This window comes from Miniopterus schreibersii (assembly GCF_964146895.1).
Source record: "Miniopterus schreibersii genome assembly, chromosome: 13".
In the NCBI taxonomy this organism is placed as follows: Eukaryota; Metazoa; Chordata; class Mammalia; order Chiroptera; family Miniopteridae; genus Miniopterus; species Miniopterus schreibersii.
The window spans coordinates 25,294,308-25,313,185 of record NC_138113.1 but is presented as its reverse complement, the minus strand read 5'-3'; the positions used below and the strand labels follow the sequence as shown (position 1 = coordinate 25,313,185).

Sequence of the window (18,878 nt, the reverse complement as noted above, 5' to 3'; positions counted from 1 at the left end):
TCCTATTGTCCATGACTATATTCTTCCTCTGCTTCTAGGGTTCTAACAACCCATCCTTGGTTTCTATTTCTCTCTGGGCTATTTGGTTAGCAGGGACTAGCATGCAAGCAAGTCCACCACTAGCTGACTATGTTCAACAACGTGAGCCTTCCAATTCCATTTGTGTTCTACCACAAACAGCTTCAGAGCAGTTTGGGTGGCAGCTAAATGAGATAAATAGCTAAGGAAATGCCAAGAAAGAGTTCTTTTCAATTTAGCAAGCATAGATTGTATCTCTAAATTTGTTTTCCAAAGAAAATCTTCCTCTGTAAACAGCTTCATTAAGTCTTTGCATCAATGTATAAAATCTATATATAAAAGAAGCCTAAATTTTTTTATTCCCTTAAGGAACTCCTACATCAATTCAGAAGTCTCAGATAATTTAACAAATAAATGTAAGACTGAGACTGTTGTGGCTTTGTTTCCCTTTCTTAGTCTTTAAAAAAACCACTAAGGATGATTGTTGAATTTTTTAAAATAATCAGAATCATAGAAAATCCCTTAAGTTTATATTGAGCTTAAATATTCTTCTTACAGTTATTCTGCCATCTTTGCTGAGAGTGAACTGAGTGGCTGGGATTATGACTATGGTTTCTGCTCACCCAAGACAGTCCGATGTGCTCCTGAACCAGATGCTTTTAATCCCTGTGAAGATATCATGGGCTATGACTTCCTTAGGGTCCTGATTTGGCTGATCAATATCCTAGCCATCGTGGGAAACATGACTGTCCTCTTTGTTCTCCTGACCAGTCGTTATAAACTGACAGTGCCCCGTTTTCTCATGTGCAATCTCTCCTTTGCAGACTTTTGCATGGGGCTCTATCTGCTGCTCATTGCCTCCGTCGATTTCCAAACCAAAGGCCAGTATTATAACCATGCCATAGACTGGCAGACGGGAAGTGGGTGTAGCGCTGCCGGCTTTTTCACTGTATTTGCAAGTGAACTTTCTGTCTACACCCTCACAGTCATCACACTAGAAAGATGGCACACCATCACCTATGCTGTTCAGCTGGACCAAAAGCTACGATTAAGGCACGCCATTCCGATTATGCTTGGAGGATGGCTCTTTTCTACGCTGATTGCCATGTTGCCCCTTGTGGGTGTCAGCAGTTACATGAAGGTCAGCATTTGCCTCCCCATGGATGTGGAAACCACTGTCTCACAAGTCTACATATTAACCATTCTGATACTCAATGTGGTGGCCTTCATCATCATTTGTGCTTGCTACATTAAAATTTATTTTGCAGTTCAAAATCCAGAGCTGAAGGCTACCAACAAAGACACAAGGATTGCTAAGAAAATGGCAGTCCTCATCTTCACCGACTTCACCTGCATGGCACCTATCTCTTTTTTTGCCATCTCAGCTGCCTTCAAAGTGCCCCTTATCACAGTAACCAACTCAAAAGTTTTACTGGTGTTTTTTTATCCGGTCAATTCTTGTGCCAATCCATTTCTGTACGCGATTTTCACAAAGGCATTCCAAAGGGATTTCTTTCTGTTGCTGAGCAAATTTGGCTGCTGTAAACGTCGGGCTGAACTTTTTAGAAGGAAAGATTTTTCAGCTTATACATCCAACTGCAAAAATGGCTTCACTGGCCCAAATAAGCCTTCCCAGGCCACTCTGAAGCTGACCACGTTGCACTGTCAATATACAGTTGACAAAACTTGCTGTAAAGAGTGAACTGTTCCATCAGTAACCACATTACTGAACTATACTTAAATATGTAAAAAATTATCTGTACCGGTAATTTTAAGAATTGCTTTTAGGAAGTTATTTATCCTGAGGCACATTAAGCAAAGGGAGAGCTATACCTAGCTCAAAGGATGGTCCACAGCCATCGCCAGTCTAAAAACTATCTGTCATTGGTACATGATGACATACAACACAGAAGTTGAGAGTACTTAGAAACTTTTCAGCAATTTTGACAGTAATTTTATGTCTGTTGAATGTACTACTTAAAAAATGAGGTGGCATTTTACGTCTGATTTTCTTCTCATTTCATCTTTGTGGTAATTTTCATTGCATTTTACAAAAATAGTCCAAAACAGATTTGAAATTTAAAATAACTCACCCTTTTCCTCAGATAGTTTGAGAAACACTCTAGAGATGCACTGTCCAATCCAGCAGCCACTAGCCACATGGAGCTAAATTCAAATTAGATGAAAACTGCAGTTCCTCAGTTGCATTGGCCACATTTCAAATGCTCAGCAGCCACAGGTGCCCAGTGGTTACCATACTGGACAACACAGACACAGAATACTTTCATCACCACAGAAAGTTCTTTTCAATGGTGCTTTATAGAGGCTTTTATTCATCCCCTGTCTAGGTTCTGTTATTTAAATTTTAAGGTAAACACCTAAAGGCACTTTTCAGCCTATTTTCTTGGTTCACTGCTTAGTCTCTGAAGACCAATGAAACATTAAATAGTAGAATGTCAATTCCTTATGGGTAGGACCCCGATCTCAGTGTTGCTGTCCTGTCTCTTAGCTCAGGATCTTGGCAATAGTATGCAATAAATATGCTAAATTACACTGAAGTTATGAAATCTATAAGGAAAAAAAAATTGTTTTCTTTCAAGGGCCCTTTTTATTTAAATATTTAAAAATATTTAACTTTATGCCTTGCCCATGTGGCTCAGTTGGTTGGAACATCATCCCGTACACCAAAAGGCTGCAGGTTTGATTCTCAGTCGGGGCACATACCTGGGTTGCAGGTTCCATTCCTGACTGGGACACGTATGGAAGGCACCCAATCAATGTTCTCTCTTGCATCGATGTTTTCCTCTCTCTCCTTCCTTTTCCCTCGCTCTAAAAATCAGTAAGTATATCTTTGGATGAGGATTAAAAATAAAATTATAAAATAAAATATTTTAAAAAATAATAAAATAATAAAATAAAAAGTTAACTTTCATCCTTTCTATCCTTTGAAGGGTGGTATAGAAATATATCTCCAATATTTGCTAGAAAACATTTTAATTAATCAGAATTGATTCTTATAGGACAATGAAATTATGGTTTTAATTGCAGTGTTCTATGTATGCTTCTTCGATTTCTAAAATAAATGTTACTGAAAGCTTATTATATGTCAAACATAGGTATTTTATATATGTTAACGCACTTAATCTTCATAAGCTATGATGAAGATACTATTATTCACATCTTACAGTAGAGGAAACCCTATTACAATTTCCCCAAGTTCTCAAAACTAATAAAAGATTTAATAAGATTCAAACTCAAAGTTCTGATTCAGGGCACCAGCTTCTTAACCACTATTTTACTGCCTTCCATATGAGCAAATAGTCATCCAAAGGCTTCATGTGTTCCAAGTTCCTTAAATTTTCCCCAAGCTTTACTGTGAACATTTTCAAACATACAGAAAAGTTGAAAGAATTGTATAGTGCACACCCATATATGAGAGTCAGCATTTTAGTATATTGGTTTCATTACAAACTATATAATTACCTATCCAGTATTTATCCACCCATCACTTCTGATGCATTTTAAAGCAAGCTGCAGATACTGGTGCTTGTTATCCCTAAACACTTCAGCATGCTTATCATTAACTAACATTCAATATTTGTTTACATTTTTAAGTAAAATTTACATATGGTCAAACGGACAAATCCTAACCATGCCACTTAATGAGTTTTGAGAAATGCACCCACCCATGTGACCCAACACCTCTATAAAGATATAGAACACTATCACCCTCAGAAAGTTCCCTCATGACCCTTCCTAGTTATTCCCTCACTCGCAGCCCCCCGAGGTAACAATAATTCTGATTTCCCCATAGATTCTTGTTGCCTGCTGTAGAACTCCACATAAATGGGCTCATGCAGCACATACTGCTTTGTGTAAGGCTTCCTTGACTCAACAATGCTTTTTCTATTCATCCACGCTGCTGCTTGAATCAGTAGTAGTTCATTCCTTTTCATTGCTGAGTAGAATTCCATTATATGAATATAACCCTGCTTTCCATTCTCCTATTACTGGATATCTGGGTATTTCTAGTTTTTACCTGTTCTTTGATATTTTATTAAATAAATGTATAGTCATAACTAGACCTTCTTCCTTCCCTGTCCTCCTTCTGCACCCTTTAGACACCCCACTACAAGTTTATCTTCTTTATAGAGCTCTCCTTAATGCCTCCCCCCAATCTAGTACAGTCAAGACACCGCCTTCACCTAAAATAAAGTAGGGCATAAATAGTATGTAACCCACAATGGTTTTTCTCTTTAGACTTCTTTACCATCCATTTGTCTTTATCCTATATTGCTGGGTGTTACCATCTTTACATATACTGTGTATCTTATTTCACCTGTTAAGAGATTTCTTTAATGATACACTAATCTATTTCTTTGTTTCTCCTACCATATATACCCTAGAGCCTTACACATGGTAGATGGTTATTTTTTTTTATATGATTCACTTTTATAACTGAAATATAAAACAATCATAATGGAAGCCTTTCCCTTATTAGATGGTCTCATAGAAAGTGTGTGTATTCTTAAGCTGTATAAGCTCTCATACATAAATCATAAAAACATCAAATGCTCAAAAAATACACATTTCTATCTTGTGTTGTTTTTTAGGGTTTTTTTTTGTTTAAAGTATTACAGATGTCCCTTTTTCTCCCCAATGACCCGTTCCCCCCCCCCCCGTTCCTTCCCTCTCCCCAGTCACTCTCCCCACCATTGTCCGTGACCTTGGGTTGTGCATATATGCATATTCTATCTTGAATTTTTTTCCACAATGTTTGATACTATCACTGGTTGGCTACAAAATGACTAAAAATGATTAATCAACCTGGAATAACTCATCTTAACTTACTATTTTCAAAAGCTATTTTGGCCTCCATTCATAACATTTGGTTTTAGTTTCCTCAAAAATGTATTGAGTCCATGTGTAAATTAAGAATCTTTATGTCACAAAGATTTCAATAAATGTGTTCATAATTGGAAATAATATTTTTTGAAATGTGCAATATTTTTATTAATATTGAATTTCTTCCTCAGAGTTATTGCCATGGGCTTACTATTTGTAATTTAGGTTTCTAGTTATAAATCACTAAGTTCCCACCTGGCTTAGAATGTACTTACATGAAAAACAGCATAATATTAACCTACTAATGTGAGTCAAAAAAAAAATCCCCCACTAAATTCCTCTGCTCACCACTCCAATTAGCTGTTGCTATTCACTCTAAGGTTATTAGTTTTCCTACACAACTTAACTAACTGAAACTGAGGGCCTCAACCAGAACTGGAGTCTCATTGACCTATGAAGTCTGAGCTATACCTATGATTATTTATACATATTATAGCACACTGAATAAAATAGGTAAAGAAGGTATTCCAGGCAAGGCCAGTTGGTCAGTCCCTAAGACACTAACTATGCAAACTCAGCATGATCCTCTAAACCAACAGGGAGAGGTGGAAAGTATGTAAGAAAACACTGTAGGATGTGAGCATGAGAAAAAGTTTGAATTGGGAATTATGATACATGATACTTTCACAAATTTCATTTAACACAGTAAACTGTACCCTCTATAATTATAACCTCTGCCTATAAAAAGGTATAGGATGATATTTGCCAAGGTATTATATTTATAAGAACTTAGAACCTACTTTTGACATTTTATTATAACATGCAACAAGAAATCTTTAGCTTGGACATGTTGAAGAGGTTCCTAAAAGTAAAAGTAGTATCATAGCAAAGCCAAGTCTTAGATAAACTCCACCAGCTCACAGGGGCTAAAAAATAATTTTCTCTTTTGTAGTAAGATTTGTCTCACTCTATCTTTAGCACATGCATTAAAAGTACTTTTTAACTATGAATAATGACCCATCACTAGGTAGTGAAATCAATGTACTGGGTCAATACCATCATTTTTAAGTGCAATAGAACAATATCAAGTAGAAAAAATATATGAGGTTATTATGTGCTAAAGACAAGCATGATTTTCTAAAATTTGTTTCATTTGCTATGTGTATCTATGTACATGCAAACATATACTTATTAGAGTATATAAAAATTGTGAAAATTCACTCATTTAGACAGTTTCTCAAGAACCAGAATTTTTTCTAGCATCATTTGAAACTAATAAAAGGGCATGAGGTCCAAAATAATTGAGCAATCTCTTAACTCCCTCTGCAATCATCACCAAAATTATCATTTATATTAGCATGCAAGGATAATTACTGAACTTTATTTTGTTGTAAGCTGACTTTTAAATTGATTTTTTTGTTTTGTAAAAGATCAGTGGCATGAAGGCATGCAGAAACTCAAATGAGACAACTGTGACTTTTTTCTGATGATTAAACATACCACATAAATAAAGATGGCCTATGTAATAGTATTTGTAATGTGCCACCTAAAAAAATCACTGAATCAAAGTAGTTTTAAAATTCACAGTGGAAAAAGGGAATGATAGAAACAACTATTATTGCCTCTCCCAAACACTTAAACACATTAAACCCAATTCCCAAGTGAATTCACCCTGTCAATAAATTTAGCCCTTATAATTTGCAATGTTTGCCTACAGCACGTACAGAATGACTGGATCAGTCTGGGAGGAAGAAAGCAGGAAGAAGACTAGAAAGTGTACTCCTCAGCCCTGGAGGGGGTACATTTCAAGGATAGACACAAAGAACAAGTGCCCTCATTCTGCGTTCCATGTAGAAAAGATGGCCATTTCGTGGCAGGCAACATCCATGATGAGAACCCACAGCACCTGGAAATTCTCAATAGGCAGAGGAAAACCTGGAACAGCAGTGGTGGTAGGGAAATAGACAGTCACACTGAGGATGAAGAGGCCACAGCTGGAGAATCTGGTTAGGACACCAGCCCACTTACTAATACAAACTGAATCCTTGTGCAGCTGCCAACCTTAGACCAAAGACAGTACCCAAAGTATGTTGTGAGAGGCCCAGAAGAGACTTATCCAGATTTTGAAATGATCTACCAGTAGTGGCTGAGTCCCTTGGGAAAAACAAGACAAGTGTTGGAATAAATTAAACTCTCTAATTGGGGTTGCCTCCGAGAAAGAAATGGGGAATTCGCCCTGTGACCTGTATCCAAACCTTAGGGACCTTTCACAGATTGTAACACACTCATCCCAGCACTGCTTTCTGTGTGAGTACTGTCCTGGAGAACACCGTTCAGAGCTCAAACTAGGGATCCTAAATTTAGAGAACATGTATACTACCCCTTAAGAGAAGCAGAATGAGGAGGAAAACGTTCTTTGATGGATTTGAATCTACTAAGGAAGAGAGTATGACAGAATAATTTTGGGGATAATTTACCTTGTTTTTATTGGTGCAGGAAAATGAGAGCTATTTGTGTTTTACATTTTGTTTTCTCTCCCTGATTTTAAGGCAGTTATCCAGGTCTTCTTGTCACAAATAAGATTAGGCAACCTCATCTGGCCAAAGCAAAGGTTCCTGAAGACAGTATCTCTTCCTGACTTATTTTAGAAAGCCTAAACTCAATGAGGGGATTCCTGTTAGGGAAAAGGAAGACAGGTGGTATCTTGGAGAGAGAACGAGTTTGGAAAGGGGTCTTCCACTGTAAGAAAAACAATAAAAAATTAAGGAGAAAGGGAAAATCCCCTATGACTAGGAAGAGGACAGAAGTCTGAAGTTTCAACAAGTAGAATGGGAACCTAAACCACTCCTCCCTCACAAGTCCCCAGAGAGATAGGAGGATACAAGAATGACCTGGCCAAAGGATAAGCCCAGAGAGGCTGGTTCTTAGCTCAGGAACCCTGGCCTCGGCAGAGTTCCACGTTCATGTACATTATGGGTTTAGCAGAGGCATCTACCTCCAAGGGACCATCCGGGCTTGCACAATCAGCTGATCACTAGTAAGGAGTGTAGACTAAAAGACCCAGAGAGGCCTTCTTGAATATCCTACTACTTACTTGGTGAGAGGTAGGAGGAACACTGGCTCCAATCCAATAATTGATACTGACTTCACTATGAAGGGGAATTGGTTTCTGATTTAAATTTTACTTCAAGATGAAATAAATATGACATTTCTTCATGCTCCATCACACCTGATGCATCTTTGCTTTGTTATGATATAGATAATGAGGGTTTTTTAAAAAAAAAACTTTTAGTAAATGAAAAATATAGAACTGTATATTTTTATCTGCATCTGAATTATAATTTTATTAAATTCCATGCAGTAAAACAAAAATTTGAGCAGCTCTGTGGACTATATTTAAATAAAAATAAGTTTCACAATACATGATATAGTCCCCCTGATGTTTATGATGTCCTGAGTTCATAAGTTTTACCACTCTGCATCACCAATGGCTTTTGCAAATACATAGTCTCTCCCTCCAAAACACATGACACCATCTTTCAAATAGAATTTCCATTTGTTCTTGCTTCGATGAATCTGGAGGGAGAAAAAGTCTAAATTAATTAATTTTAAAGTCAAAGGATTATTTACATTTCTTTGCATATAATGTGATTATTCTGACCCTAAATGTGAGTTCATCAAAAATAAAACCTCCCCAAGATAGTTCATTCATTCATTTAGCAAATACCTGAGGTTCCTGTGTCAGATATTGTAGGCACTAGAAATACCAGTTTTTAAAAAGAAATATATATATAAATTTTAATAAACAGAAAAAATCCTATCTTTGAAGAGTTTACATTTTACTAAGGATGGGGGAAACAGAAACCTAATAAATACATAAATGATAAAGACTATTAAGGGTGATAACTGCTATGAAAAAATAGAGCAAGAAACAGAAGATCACAAATATAGAGGTGAGATTACAATTTTAAATAGGAGAGTCAGGGTAGGCCTGACTTTTGAGGTAACACTTGAGCAAAGACTTTGGAAGAAGGTGAAGGATAAAGCCAGGAAGATACTGACTGGAGAGCATTCCAGGAAAAGGAAACAAAACTGCAAAAGTCCTGAGGAGGGGCATGCCTGGATTGTTCAAGGACACAAAGAGTTCAGGATGTCTATTAAGGAATAAACAAAGAGGATGTAGTTAATATAATCAGAAATTTTTTAAAGTGGTGTTTCATTTTGAAGAAAGAAGTCACAATAAAGCACTGAGCAAGGTCAGAAAATAGTTTATAATCTTTTAGATTTTATCAACTGTTCTTTGAATTCACTAAGTCAGCCTAGATACCAACAAAATAAAAACTAGGAAATACCACCTCAAGAGGTAAGAAATTATAAAATCACTGTTACCGCTGGGTAAGCCACAAATGACTACATATTTTTAAAACCTTAGCAATGTATGATCTAAAATCAAGGGTAAAAATTAAACCTAGTTGTTGACTACAAAAAGTCAAATCAAGAAAGGTCTGTGGCTACTATTTGGATGCATTTCGTGGAAGCATAAGAAAATACAAAGAAGAAACCCCCTATTTGTGTCCTAATAATGGAAAATTTCTTCTCCAATATTAGGAATTAGGAATATTAGGTTCAATATTAGGAATTTATTAATATAAAAACTACAGTGCTAGACCTAAGGGGACAAGTCATATAATCATCTCCAATGATACTGAAAAAGCACTTGATAAAACTCATGCTTTTTATTTTTTAACTCAAAAGAAGAATCAAAGACTATGTCCTACACACACACTCCTACTTCAGCCTATAAGGTATTGACTTAATGCTTAGAGGGGGAAAACCTAAAAGTATTCCCACTAAAGTCAGGACATAAGAAGGATACCTACTATTATCCAACTTTTCACTCTAGAGATACTAGTCAATACAATTAGACAAAAGGAAAGTATAACTCGTACTAGCCAACACAATTTGACCACATGTATGAATCAAATTTTCAAATGACTAAATAGGATTCAGTATTGATAGCCTTTATGTATACATGTAGCAAAAGATATAAAGAAGGAGCCCATTTACCAAAGCAACAAATGAGATAAGACAGCTAAGAATAAAATTTTAAAATACTTGATCTACTGGCACCATTCAACACTCTCCTCTTTGAAATATTTTCCTCACTTTGCTTCTAGAACACTCCTGGTTTTCCACCTAACTCCAGGCACTTCTTAGTTTTCTTTACTGATTCTTCTTCAATTTTACCTCTCAATTTTACAGTATACTAGGACTCTCTTGGTGATCATAACTAACCTCATGGCTTGAAACACCATCTATGCTGATGACTCCCAAAATTTGTATCTCCAGTTCATACCTCTCCCCTAAACTCCAGATTCTCATTCAACTGCTTCAGCATCTCTTCCTGAATCTCCAACAGACATCTCAAACGAGTTTAAACTAGGACACCGATAACCTTGCTCCCAAATCTCACAGTTTTCCCCATCTCAGTGGGGAATGGCCATGCATTCTTCTAACTGCTCTTAGAGACATTCTTTATGCCTCCTACTCATATCCCACATCTAGATCCAACAGTAAATGTTAGTTCTACCTACAAGGCATATTTATATTCCAACCATGTCTAGCTCCACTACTACTGCTATCACTCGTGTCTAAACCACCATCCTCCCATCTGGATTAATGTGTGCCATAACTAGTTTTCCTGTTTTCACCTTGTTCCCCTTTAGTCTACTATAAACATGGATGACAGGGGTAGCCCTGTTAAAGATATAAACCAGATGTCATTTCTCTGTTCAAAATTCTCTAATGACTTTCCACCTAAAAACTAATGTCCTAAAAATGGACTACTAGATCCTGCTCTTCACCTCACTTACTGCTCTGACCTCATCACTGTTCCCTGAACACACAGGTATTTGTCTACCTCAGGACTTACAGATTTACTGTTTCCTCTGCCTGAAATGCTTACATCCAAATATCCTCACGGTTCATTCTCTCACCACCTTTTGATCTTTACCCTATCACATTCTTCTGGACATCCATCTAAAACTGCAACCTACTCCTCCTTAACATCATTCAAATACCAAATTCTATTAATTTAACATTATCTCAATGAAAATACAAACAGGGTTCGTTTTGAATCAGACAAGCTGATTATGAAGTCAGTATAAAGAAATAAACAATAACATCCAGGAAAATTCTGGAAAACTACGTTACAAAAAAGTACCAGCCCTACTAGATATCAAAAACCTCAATAATTAAATCAAAAGTAGATCCAAATCCATATAAAAATTTGGCAGATGATAAATCATTTTCTTATCAATGCAGATGACATATACTTCTCAATAAATAATGTTAGGAAAACTGGTAGCTACCTAGAAAAAAAAAAGTTGGAACCGTATGTCACATTATACACCAAATCAATCATTTTAAAACAGAAACAAAGAAATATTAGAAGAAAACATGGTGAATTCCTTTAAAGTCTTGAGTCAAGAAAGAACTTTCTATTCATGAATCAAAATTTAGAAGCCATAAAAATAAAGGTTGACAAATTCATCATCTTCATGAAAGAGAAAGCACTGAAAGCAAACTGAGGAAAAAGTATTTCTGCATGTAACAAGGCTAATGTCCCCCAAATAACAGAGCTCTTAGAAATCAATAGACAAAGATTAAGAACAAGCAAATCACATAAAAGTACATACAAATGGCCCTTAAACAAAAAGTTTAAAATTTCATCAAAATATCATCTTCTACCTTTCATAATAACGAAGATCCAAATGTCTTATTATACTCTATTGGCAAGGCTGTAGGAAAAGAAAAGCACTTTCAACTACTGTAATGAGAGTATATACTGGAATATCATCCAGGAGAGCATTTTGGCAGTATCTAACCATAAACATTTGTCCTTTGGCCCAGTAATCTCACTTCTTGGATTTATTTAGTAGCTATAACTGCACATATAAAATGTCTTACATACATGGTCATCAATACCAAACGACTGAAAAATAACTCAAATATTCATCAGTAGGGGAGCAGTTAAATAAATCTTAATAATTCTACAATGGAATATTATACAGCTATACAATACTAGCAACAAAGATCTGCAACATATACTGTTGGAAAGATCTCCAACATATACTTTCTTTAAAAAACAAAGTACAGAATACAGTGTTGTTGGTGCTACCTTTCAGGCCTGTAGTGTCATATTTATAGCATAGAACACTCCCATCTATAGTAAAAGGTTTCATTTTACCATTAATCTTCCCTATATTTTTATTACTTTACCCTTTATATTAATCTTAGACATTCCCTAGGCTTCTGAAATAGCATGTCCATACACTTTAAGTAATTCTCCCTCAGCATCTTGACCAGTAACCTTCATTTAACCTTTTCTCATTGTACATCTTAATATTTGCAAAGTATTTCCCCAATTGTTAACTTATAAATTTTAAAGGTAAATTCCAATTCCACATGCTAATCAAAGCCAAAAATATACTTTTTCAAAAAGTGCTTCTCAAAGTTTAACAAGCATGCAAATCACCTGGGGAGTCTTGTTTAAATGCACATTCTGATCTAATAGTCTGAGGTAAGACTCAAAATTCCACATCTGTAACCCTCCCAGGGGAAACCAATGCTACTGGCCTTCAAGATACACTGAAAAGTCAATTCACTTGAGTCTTTTGATACTACTTGAAACAAGCCAACCAATGACCAGAACTGGGAAATTACTCTTTTATATAAATTCATTGCCACAGTGGTCTTTCCCACTCCGTTCTGACCTTAGAGATACATTCTCTTTGTAAGTTATCTTTTGACTTCATCACTCCCTTTAAAAAAACTTTTCAATGGTTCCCAATGCCTTGGTTCCCACTAAAAATTTTAGAACTTAAAATATTAATTAAAGAGTACCCTCAGACAACTAGATTTGTTAACACTATACATCTAATATCACTCCTATCTACCCCACAATGTTATTGTAAAAAAAGCGGAAATGTATGAGAAAATACTTTGAAAAATACAAAGTACTATGTAATTAATTACAAGCTATTTCCCACAATGAAGTACAACAAAGGATACTCTATCCATCATGGTCTAGAAAATTCTTTGTGCCTCTATGGAATGCACATATAATTTAGTGCCTTATAATGTTTCCTTCATAGAAGGCAATATACTGTTTATAAAGAAGTAAACTAAGTTTGGTCCCTTTTCTGTTGCCTATTCCTTCTTATGCTTATGTTTACCAGCATCTAAATTGCCATTTTCTATGTGTATAAAATGTTACATAGAAAAAATGATTTATTTTTACAACAATTCTAAACACCATCCTGTTTCATGCAAGTATATTGAAATTGTTAATGAAAAAAGTCAAAGATGCAAACATGCATTAGTTATCAGGGAAATGCAAATCAAAACCTCAATGAGGTATCACTCCACACCCACTAGGATGGATAGAATCAAAAAGTCAGATAACAAGTGTTAGAATATGGAACAATCTAAACCCTCAAACACTGTGATGGAAACAAAAACTGGTACAGCCACTTTGGAAGACAGTCTGGTAGTTCCTCAAACTATTATCACATGACCCAGGAGTTCCACTCCTAGAGAGAAATGGAAATATATACTCACACAAAAACTTGTACACAAATGTTTATAGCAGCATTCTTCTTAATAGCCAAAAGGTGGAAACCACCCAAATGTCCTCAACAGAAGAATGGATAAACAAAATGTGGTATATCCATTCAATAGACTAGTATTTAGCAATAAAAAGGAATGAAGAACTGTTACATGTTACAACATGGATGAAACCTTAAACATTATATGAAGTAAAGAAGGCAGTCATAACAGATCACATATTACATGATTCCTTTCGCATGAAACTCCAGAATAGGGAGATCTAAAGAGACAGAAAGTAGATTAGTGGTTCCTCAGGCCTGGTAGTGGGGATGGGAGGAAATGAGGAGATATAGTAGTGAGAACTAATGGGTATGGGATTTCTTTCCAAGACAATGAAAATGTTCTAAAATTGACTGTGTTAACAGTTGCACATATCCATGAATGTACTAAAAACCATTGAGTTGTACACTTTAATTAAGTAAATTGTGTAGGATGTGAATTATATCTCAAAGTTCCTAAAAAAGAAACAAGATGGCAGCATAGGTAACCACAGTACCCGCCGCCTCCCACAACCACATCAAAATTACTACTAAAATACAGAATAACCATCACTCAGAACCTCCTGAAATCTAGCTGAACAGAAGCCCTACAATGAGGGAACTGAAGAAGCAATGAGACCGGTAGGAGGGGCAGAGATGCAGGTGGATCAGGGCTGAATTGCGAAGACGCGGCCGCAGTCCCACACCCAGGTGTCGTGGTTTAAAACCCGAGGGATATCTCGGTGGTGGAGGTTTCCCGGAGGAGCAAGGGGTCCCAGCCCCAAAACAGGCCCCCAGGCCAGGGTTCCAGTGCCAGGAAGAGACATCCCCACATCTTCAGGCTGTAAAAACCGGTGGGGATTGTGGCTAAGTGACTCAGAGCTGCGGGAGTGCCAGGCAGCTCCTCTTAAAGGGCCCGCGCACAGACTCACTCAGACATGCTCCCTCTGAGCTCCAGCGCTGGGCAGCGGCTTGAAAGGAACCTGGACATTTGGGGAGGAACTAACTTGCCTGAAATCAGGATGAGAGGTAGAGCGGCAGCTTCCTCCCAGGCAGAAGAGCTGGCAGAGGCCATTGCTCCTTTGGCGAGTCCTCCCCCCACACAGCTGGCAGGCAGGAGCCATATTTGAATCGCCAGCACCTGACTCACACCTTTGGCCCTGAGACCCCACCCCTCCCTATTTGCAAGCTCATCTAAGCCATTTCCAGTGGCTTTTCTATGCAAATGGCCTCTCTAGCCTCATGCAAGCAGCAGCTGGCCTCAGCATGCCCCACACGTCTTAATAAGTGGCCCCAGGTCTGGCACTAGTGGCAGCCTGCATTGGCTCATAGCTTGGCCTCTCCTGGACACCTCCAAGCCCAGCACAAGTAGCAGCCAACTACGGTTTGCTGTGTAGCTCATGCTGGGTGGCCCTGGGAAAGGCACTGGCAGAGGCAGAAATTGCACCTCCCGGGAGGCCCCAGAGACAGTGGACCCGGTGGTCAGACTCGACCATGCTGGATTGCAACCCTACCACATCCATGAATGGCACACTCAAGGGGCATACTCAATGAACACCAAAGTTCTACTGAAATAAATCCTGCTCCACAGGGGTATCTCCAGCACAGCAGCTCTTTGTCTGTAGTTGCAGCTGGTCCTCACAGCTGATTGGCCAGGGGGTCAATTCCTCCCAGTGACACCAACAACAACCAAGGCTCAACTACAACAGGACAGTGCACACAGCACATACAGGGGAGCATCTAAAAGGCCCAGGTCAGGTGACTGGGGAGGCTGAGCCACTGGACCCTACAGGATACTTACTACACAAAGCCACTCTACAAATTCCAGGAGACATAGCAGCTCTACCTAATACATAGAAACAAACACCTAGCAGCAGCCCAAATGTGGAGGCAAAGAAACATGTCACAAAGGAAAGAACAGAAGAAATCTCCAGAAAAGAAACTAAATGAAATAGAGCCAAGCAAGCTACTAGATACAGATTTCAGAATAACGATTAGAAGGATGCTCAAGGATCTTAGTATGACTATTAAGGAAACTAGGGAGATCATCAATGACATAATAAAGTACCAATCAGAAATGAAGGCTACAAGAACTAAAAAGAAGAAAAATTTATAGGGAATCAATAGTAGACGAGAGGACACTGAGAATCAAATCATCAATTTGAAATATGAGGAAACAAAAAACACCCAAATGGAGGAGCAAAAAGGAAAAAGAATCCAGGAATGTGAAGATAGTGTAAGGAGCCCCTAGGACACCTTCAAGAGGCCCAACATTCTTATTATTGGGGTGCCAGAAGGAGAAGAAAGAGACCAAGAAATCAAAAACATTTTTGAAAAAATAATGACAGAAAACTTCCCCTACCTGGTGAAAGAAACAGACTTACAAGTCCAGGAAGCACAGAGAGTCCCAAACAAGAGGAACCCAAAGAGGCCCATACCAAGACACATCATAATTAAAATGCCAAAGGTTAAAGACAAAGAGAGAATCTTAAAAGCAGCAAGAGAAAACCAGTTCATTACCTACAAGGGAGCACCCATACAACTGTCAGGTGATTTCTCAACAGAAACTTTGCAGGCCAGAAGGGAGTGGCAAGAAATATTCAAAGTGACGAAAAGCAAGAACCTACAACCAAGATTGCTCTACCCAGCAAAGCTATCATTTAGAATTGAAGGTCAGATAAAGAGCTTCTCAGATACAAAAAAGCTAAAGGAGTTCATCACCACCAGACCAGTACTACATGAAATGTTGAAGGGTCTTCTTTAAGAATAAACTAGTGAACAAAAGAATCTGACAAACTGAATAGATCCAGAGACATTGAAGCATGCCACAGACGGTCATATATCAGAGGAAAGAGGGAAGGAGGGTGGAGGGCGGGAAGAGATTAACCAAAGAAGTTATATGCATAACCCATGAACACAGACAATAATAGGGTGAAGGCCTGGGGAGGGAGTGGGAGCAAGGTGGAGGAGGTCAATGGAGGGAAAAAATGGGATACCTGTAATACTTTCAACAATAAATACTTCCATCATATTCTCTGACTCTTCCATGTTCTACTGCCATCCTTAGTCTGGGCTCTAGTTATTTCATGTCTGTACTATCCCTGTTCTTACTATTTTCCTCTTTGAAATCAGCAAACATTGCCAGTTTTTAAACCCAATTACAATTTTTTCAATAATGTTCTCATAAGACTAATGTCCATCAAATCAAGTCTGGATTTCTCCCACCAGAATTTTGGATTTTCCAATCTGCTCCCAACTCTGTTCCCCACCCAGCCTCATTTCCTAACACATCCAAAAGGAGAATACTTTAGCCAAGGCAGAGCGATCTCTTCACCATCCCTTGTACATTCTACATGCATTCATTTCTCTGCCTTTTATCAGGCTATTCTACTCTAAATGCCTACTCTCCACACTTACCTATACCCTACAAATCATTCAGGATCTATTTCAATGCCCCACATCACTCATAAAGGATTTGTGGAGAACTCCAACTACAAATGATTTCTGGTATCTCCTAGCCACTTTTAGGGATTACTGTATGTGCCATATATCTTAGCATTTGATTTGCATGCCACTCAGCATTTGATTCACCTGTCACATATTTTAGGTTTTGATTTACTTACCATCTTATTGTATGCCATTCTGTTATTACATACAGAAACATCTTGTTTCAATATGATTCTCACCTTTTTGAGACAAGACCTATCATTTTTTTGTATCACTGAGAACCAGCACAGTATTACACCCAAAATATAACCCCCAAATTTATACAATTAATTAGCTATTTCAAGATTAATTTAACTGTGAACTATAACTCGCCATATTTCTCATCATTTTACACACCTTCCTACTATTAACACAATTAATAAACCCGAAGCCTAAAAAATGAATACAGTACCTTGTCATACTGACAGACAATTACATTATCCGTGTCAAACAGGTCTGGTACATCCTGCTCACTAACATCATCTCCAGAATTTAAAGGGTCCTAAAGATGAAAGATGGTCACATTAAGGAATTTAATGATGCTTTGAATTTTTTAAAGATAGATATATGTAAATATGTCTTGGAGAGTCAGAATAGTAGTGTACTTAAACATCAAATAGCCTGAACTTATCTGACTACTGATCTTTAGAAAGTTTTTACAACTCCTCATATCTGTTTTCTCATCTGAAAAAATGAGGATAGTAATTAATACCCAAAAGGCAATGGAAATTTCAAATATCATGAGGCAGGTAAGACTTAATATGGTACCTGAAACATATGTAAGGACACCATAAATGACAGTTAATAGTACTTACATACTTCTTAATTACCACATTCCACAAAGATTTTAGTATATTTATTAGGATTAGAGTACATACTATATGCCTCTACCCTGGCTGCCTTCTTTACCTCCACTCCCATCCCCTAAAATTTCTACAATCTCTAGTTAAGACCAAGAAATATAATAGCTGACTCCTAAATACTTAATACTGGTTTAAATTACAGTTTAAGATTAAAAGTTTAAATACTAGTGCACAAATAAGTCTCGTTTTAATACTAAAGACAGAGTTCGTCGTAATTGTTATTCCCCTTGGTTCCAAAGTATATTAAAGTACAAATGCTATAAATTTAATAAAGAAAGTTTCAGCTCAAAAGTAATCCTTACCTCTTCCACAATGTCTATTTGAGGGTCTTCATTGTCACTACTGTTAGCAGTTGAATCTCCATTTGATATATTATCAGCTTCTCCTTCAAGTACCTTCAGGTCCCCTGCATCAATAATCTCTAGAACTTCATTCTCATCTACATCTCTTGTACTTCCCATTTCATCATTGGAAGATGTATCACCAGTTCCATCTATTTGAATTATTTCATAAATATCATCATCAGTTACCTGAATATTTAAACCCATCTGAGAATTAAAATCCTAGAAAGAGAAAGAAATGCAGTAAAATTTTCAAGTCAAGCAATATGTATAAAACATGAATCATACAAAATATAAATTACTTAAACATCTCACAAGTGGTCACTTAAAATGTTTCTTTCCTATAACATGATGTTCCCTAATTTTGAATTTCAGAACATCCCTAGCATTTCTATGAAACATAGATATAATTTTAAAATTATAAAGTAAACCCACTTAGTCATATGTAGACAGCAAATGAGTTCACTGCTTTAAGATAGTATTTACCAGTGTTTATATACCTTACTTAAATTTATATAGTACCTGTTATGTTTTAACTATTGCATCTTATTTTAAACAATAACTCAATGAAGTGGAAAGGACAAGTGACATAATGCTCAACAGACAAAAAAATATATAAAGGATTGTTCTAACCAAAATAAGCCAAATGCAAAAGGAAAAATATAAATCAAAACTGA

General features: G+C 37.0%; 2 protein-coding genes across 3 annotated transcripts in view; one reads left to right on the top strand and one right to left on the bottom strand.

Annotated features, from left to right (window-relative positions):
- The window catches only part of LHCGR (luteinizing hormone/choriogonadotropin receptor), a 45,961-nt gene extending 43,089 nt beyond the window's left edge, over positions 1 to 2,872 (top strand). The window contains exon 11 of one of the 2 annotated variants that reach the window (XM_081156482.1): positions 577 to 2,872. In XM_081156482.1, coding sequence (XP_081012608.1) covers positions 577 to 1,720 — 1,144 coding nt within the window. In that variant the 3' untranslated portion in view covers positions 1,721 to 2,872. The remainder of the gene's footprint in view (positions 1 to 576) is intronic. The other variant, XM_081156483.1, reaches the window with a different exon arrangement.
- A 5,459-nt stretch (positions 2,873 to 8,331) lies between these two features.
- Positions 8,332 to 18,878, bottom strand: part of LOC308566027 (stonin-1) — a gene marked incomplete at its 3' end in the record, with an annotated part of 84,441 nt that continues 73,894 nt past the window's right edge. Inside the window, exons 9-11 of the mRNA XM_081155903.1 lie at positions 18,163 to 18,423; positions 17,410 to 17,499; positions 8,332 to 8,439 (exon numbers count right to left, since the gene is read on the bottom strand). Coding sequence (XP_081012029.1) covers positions 8,332 to 8,439; positions 17,410 to 17,499; positions 18,163 to 18,423 — 459 coding nt within the window. The remainder of the gene's footprint in view (positions 8,440 to 17,409; positions 17,500 to 18,162; positions 18,424 to 18,878) is intronic.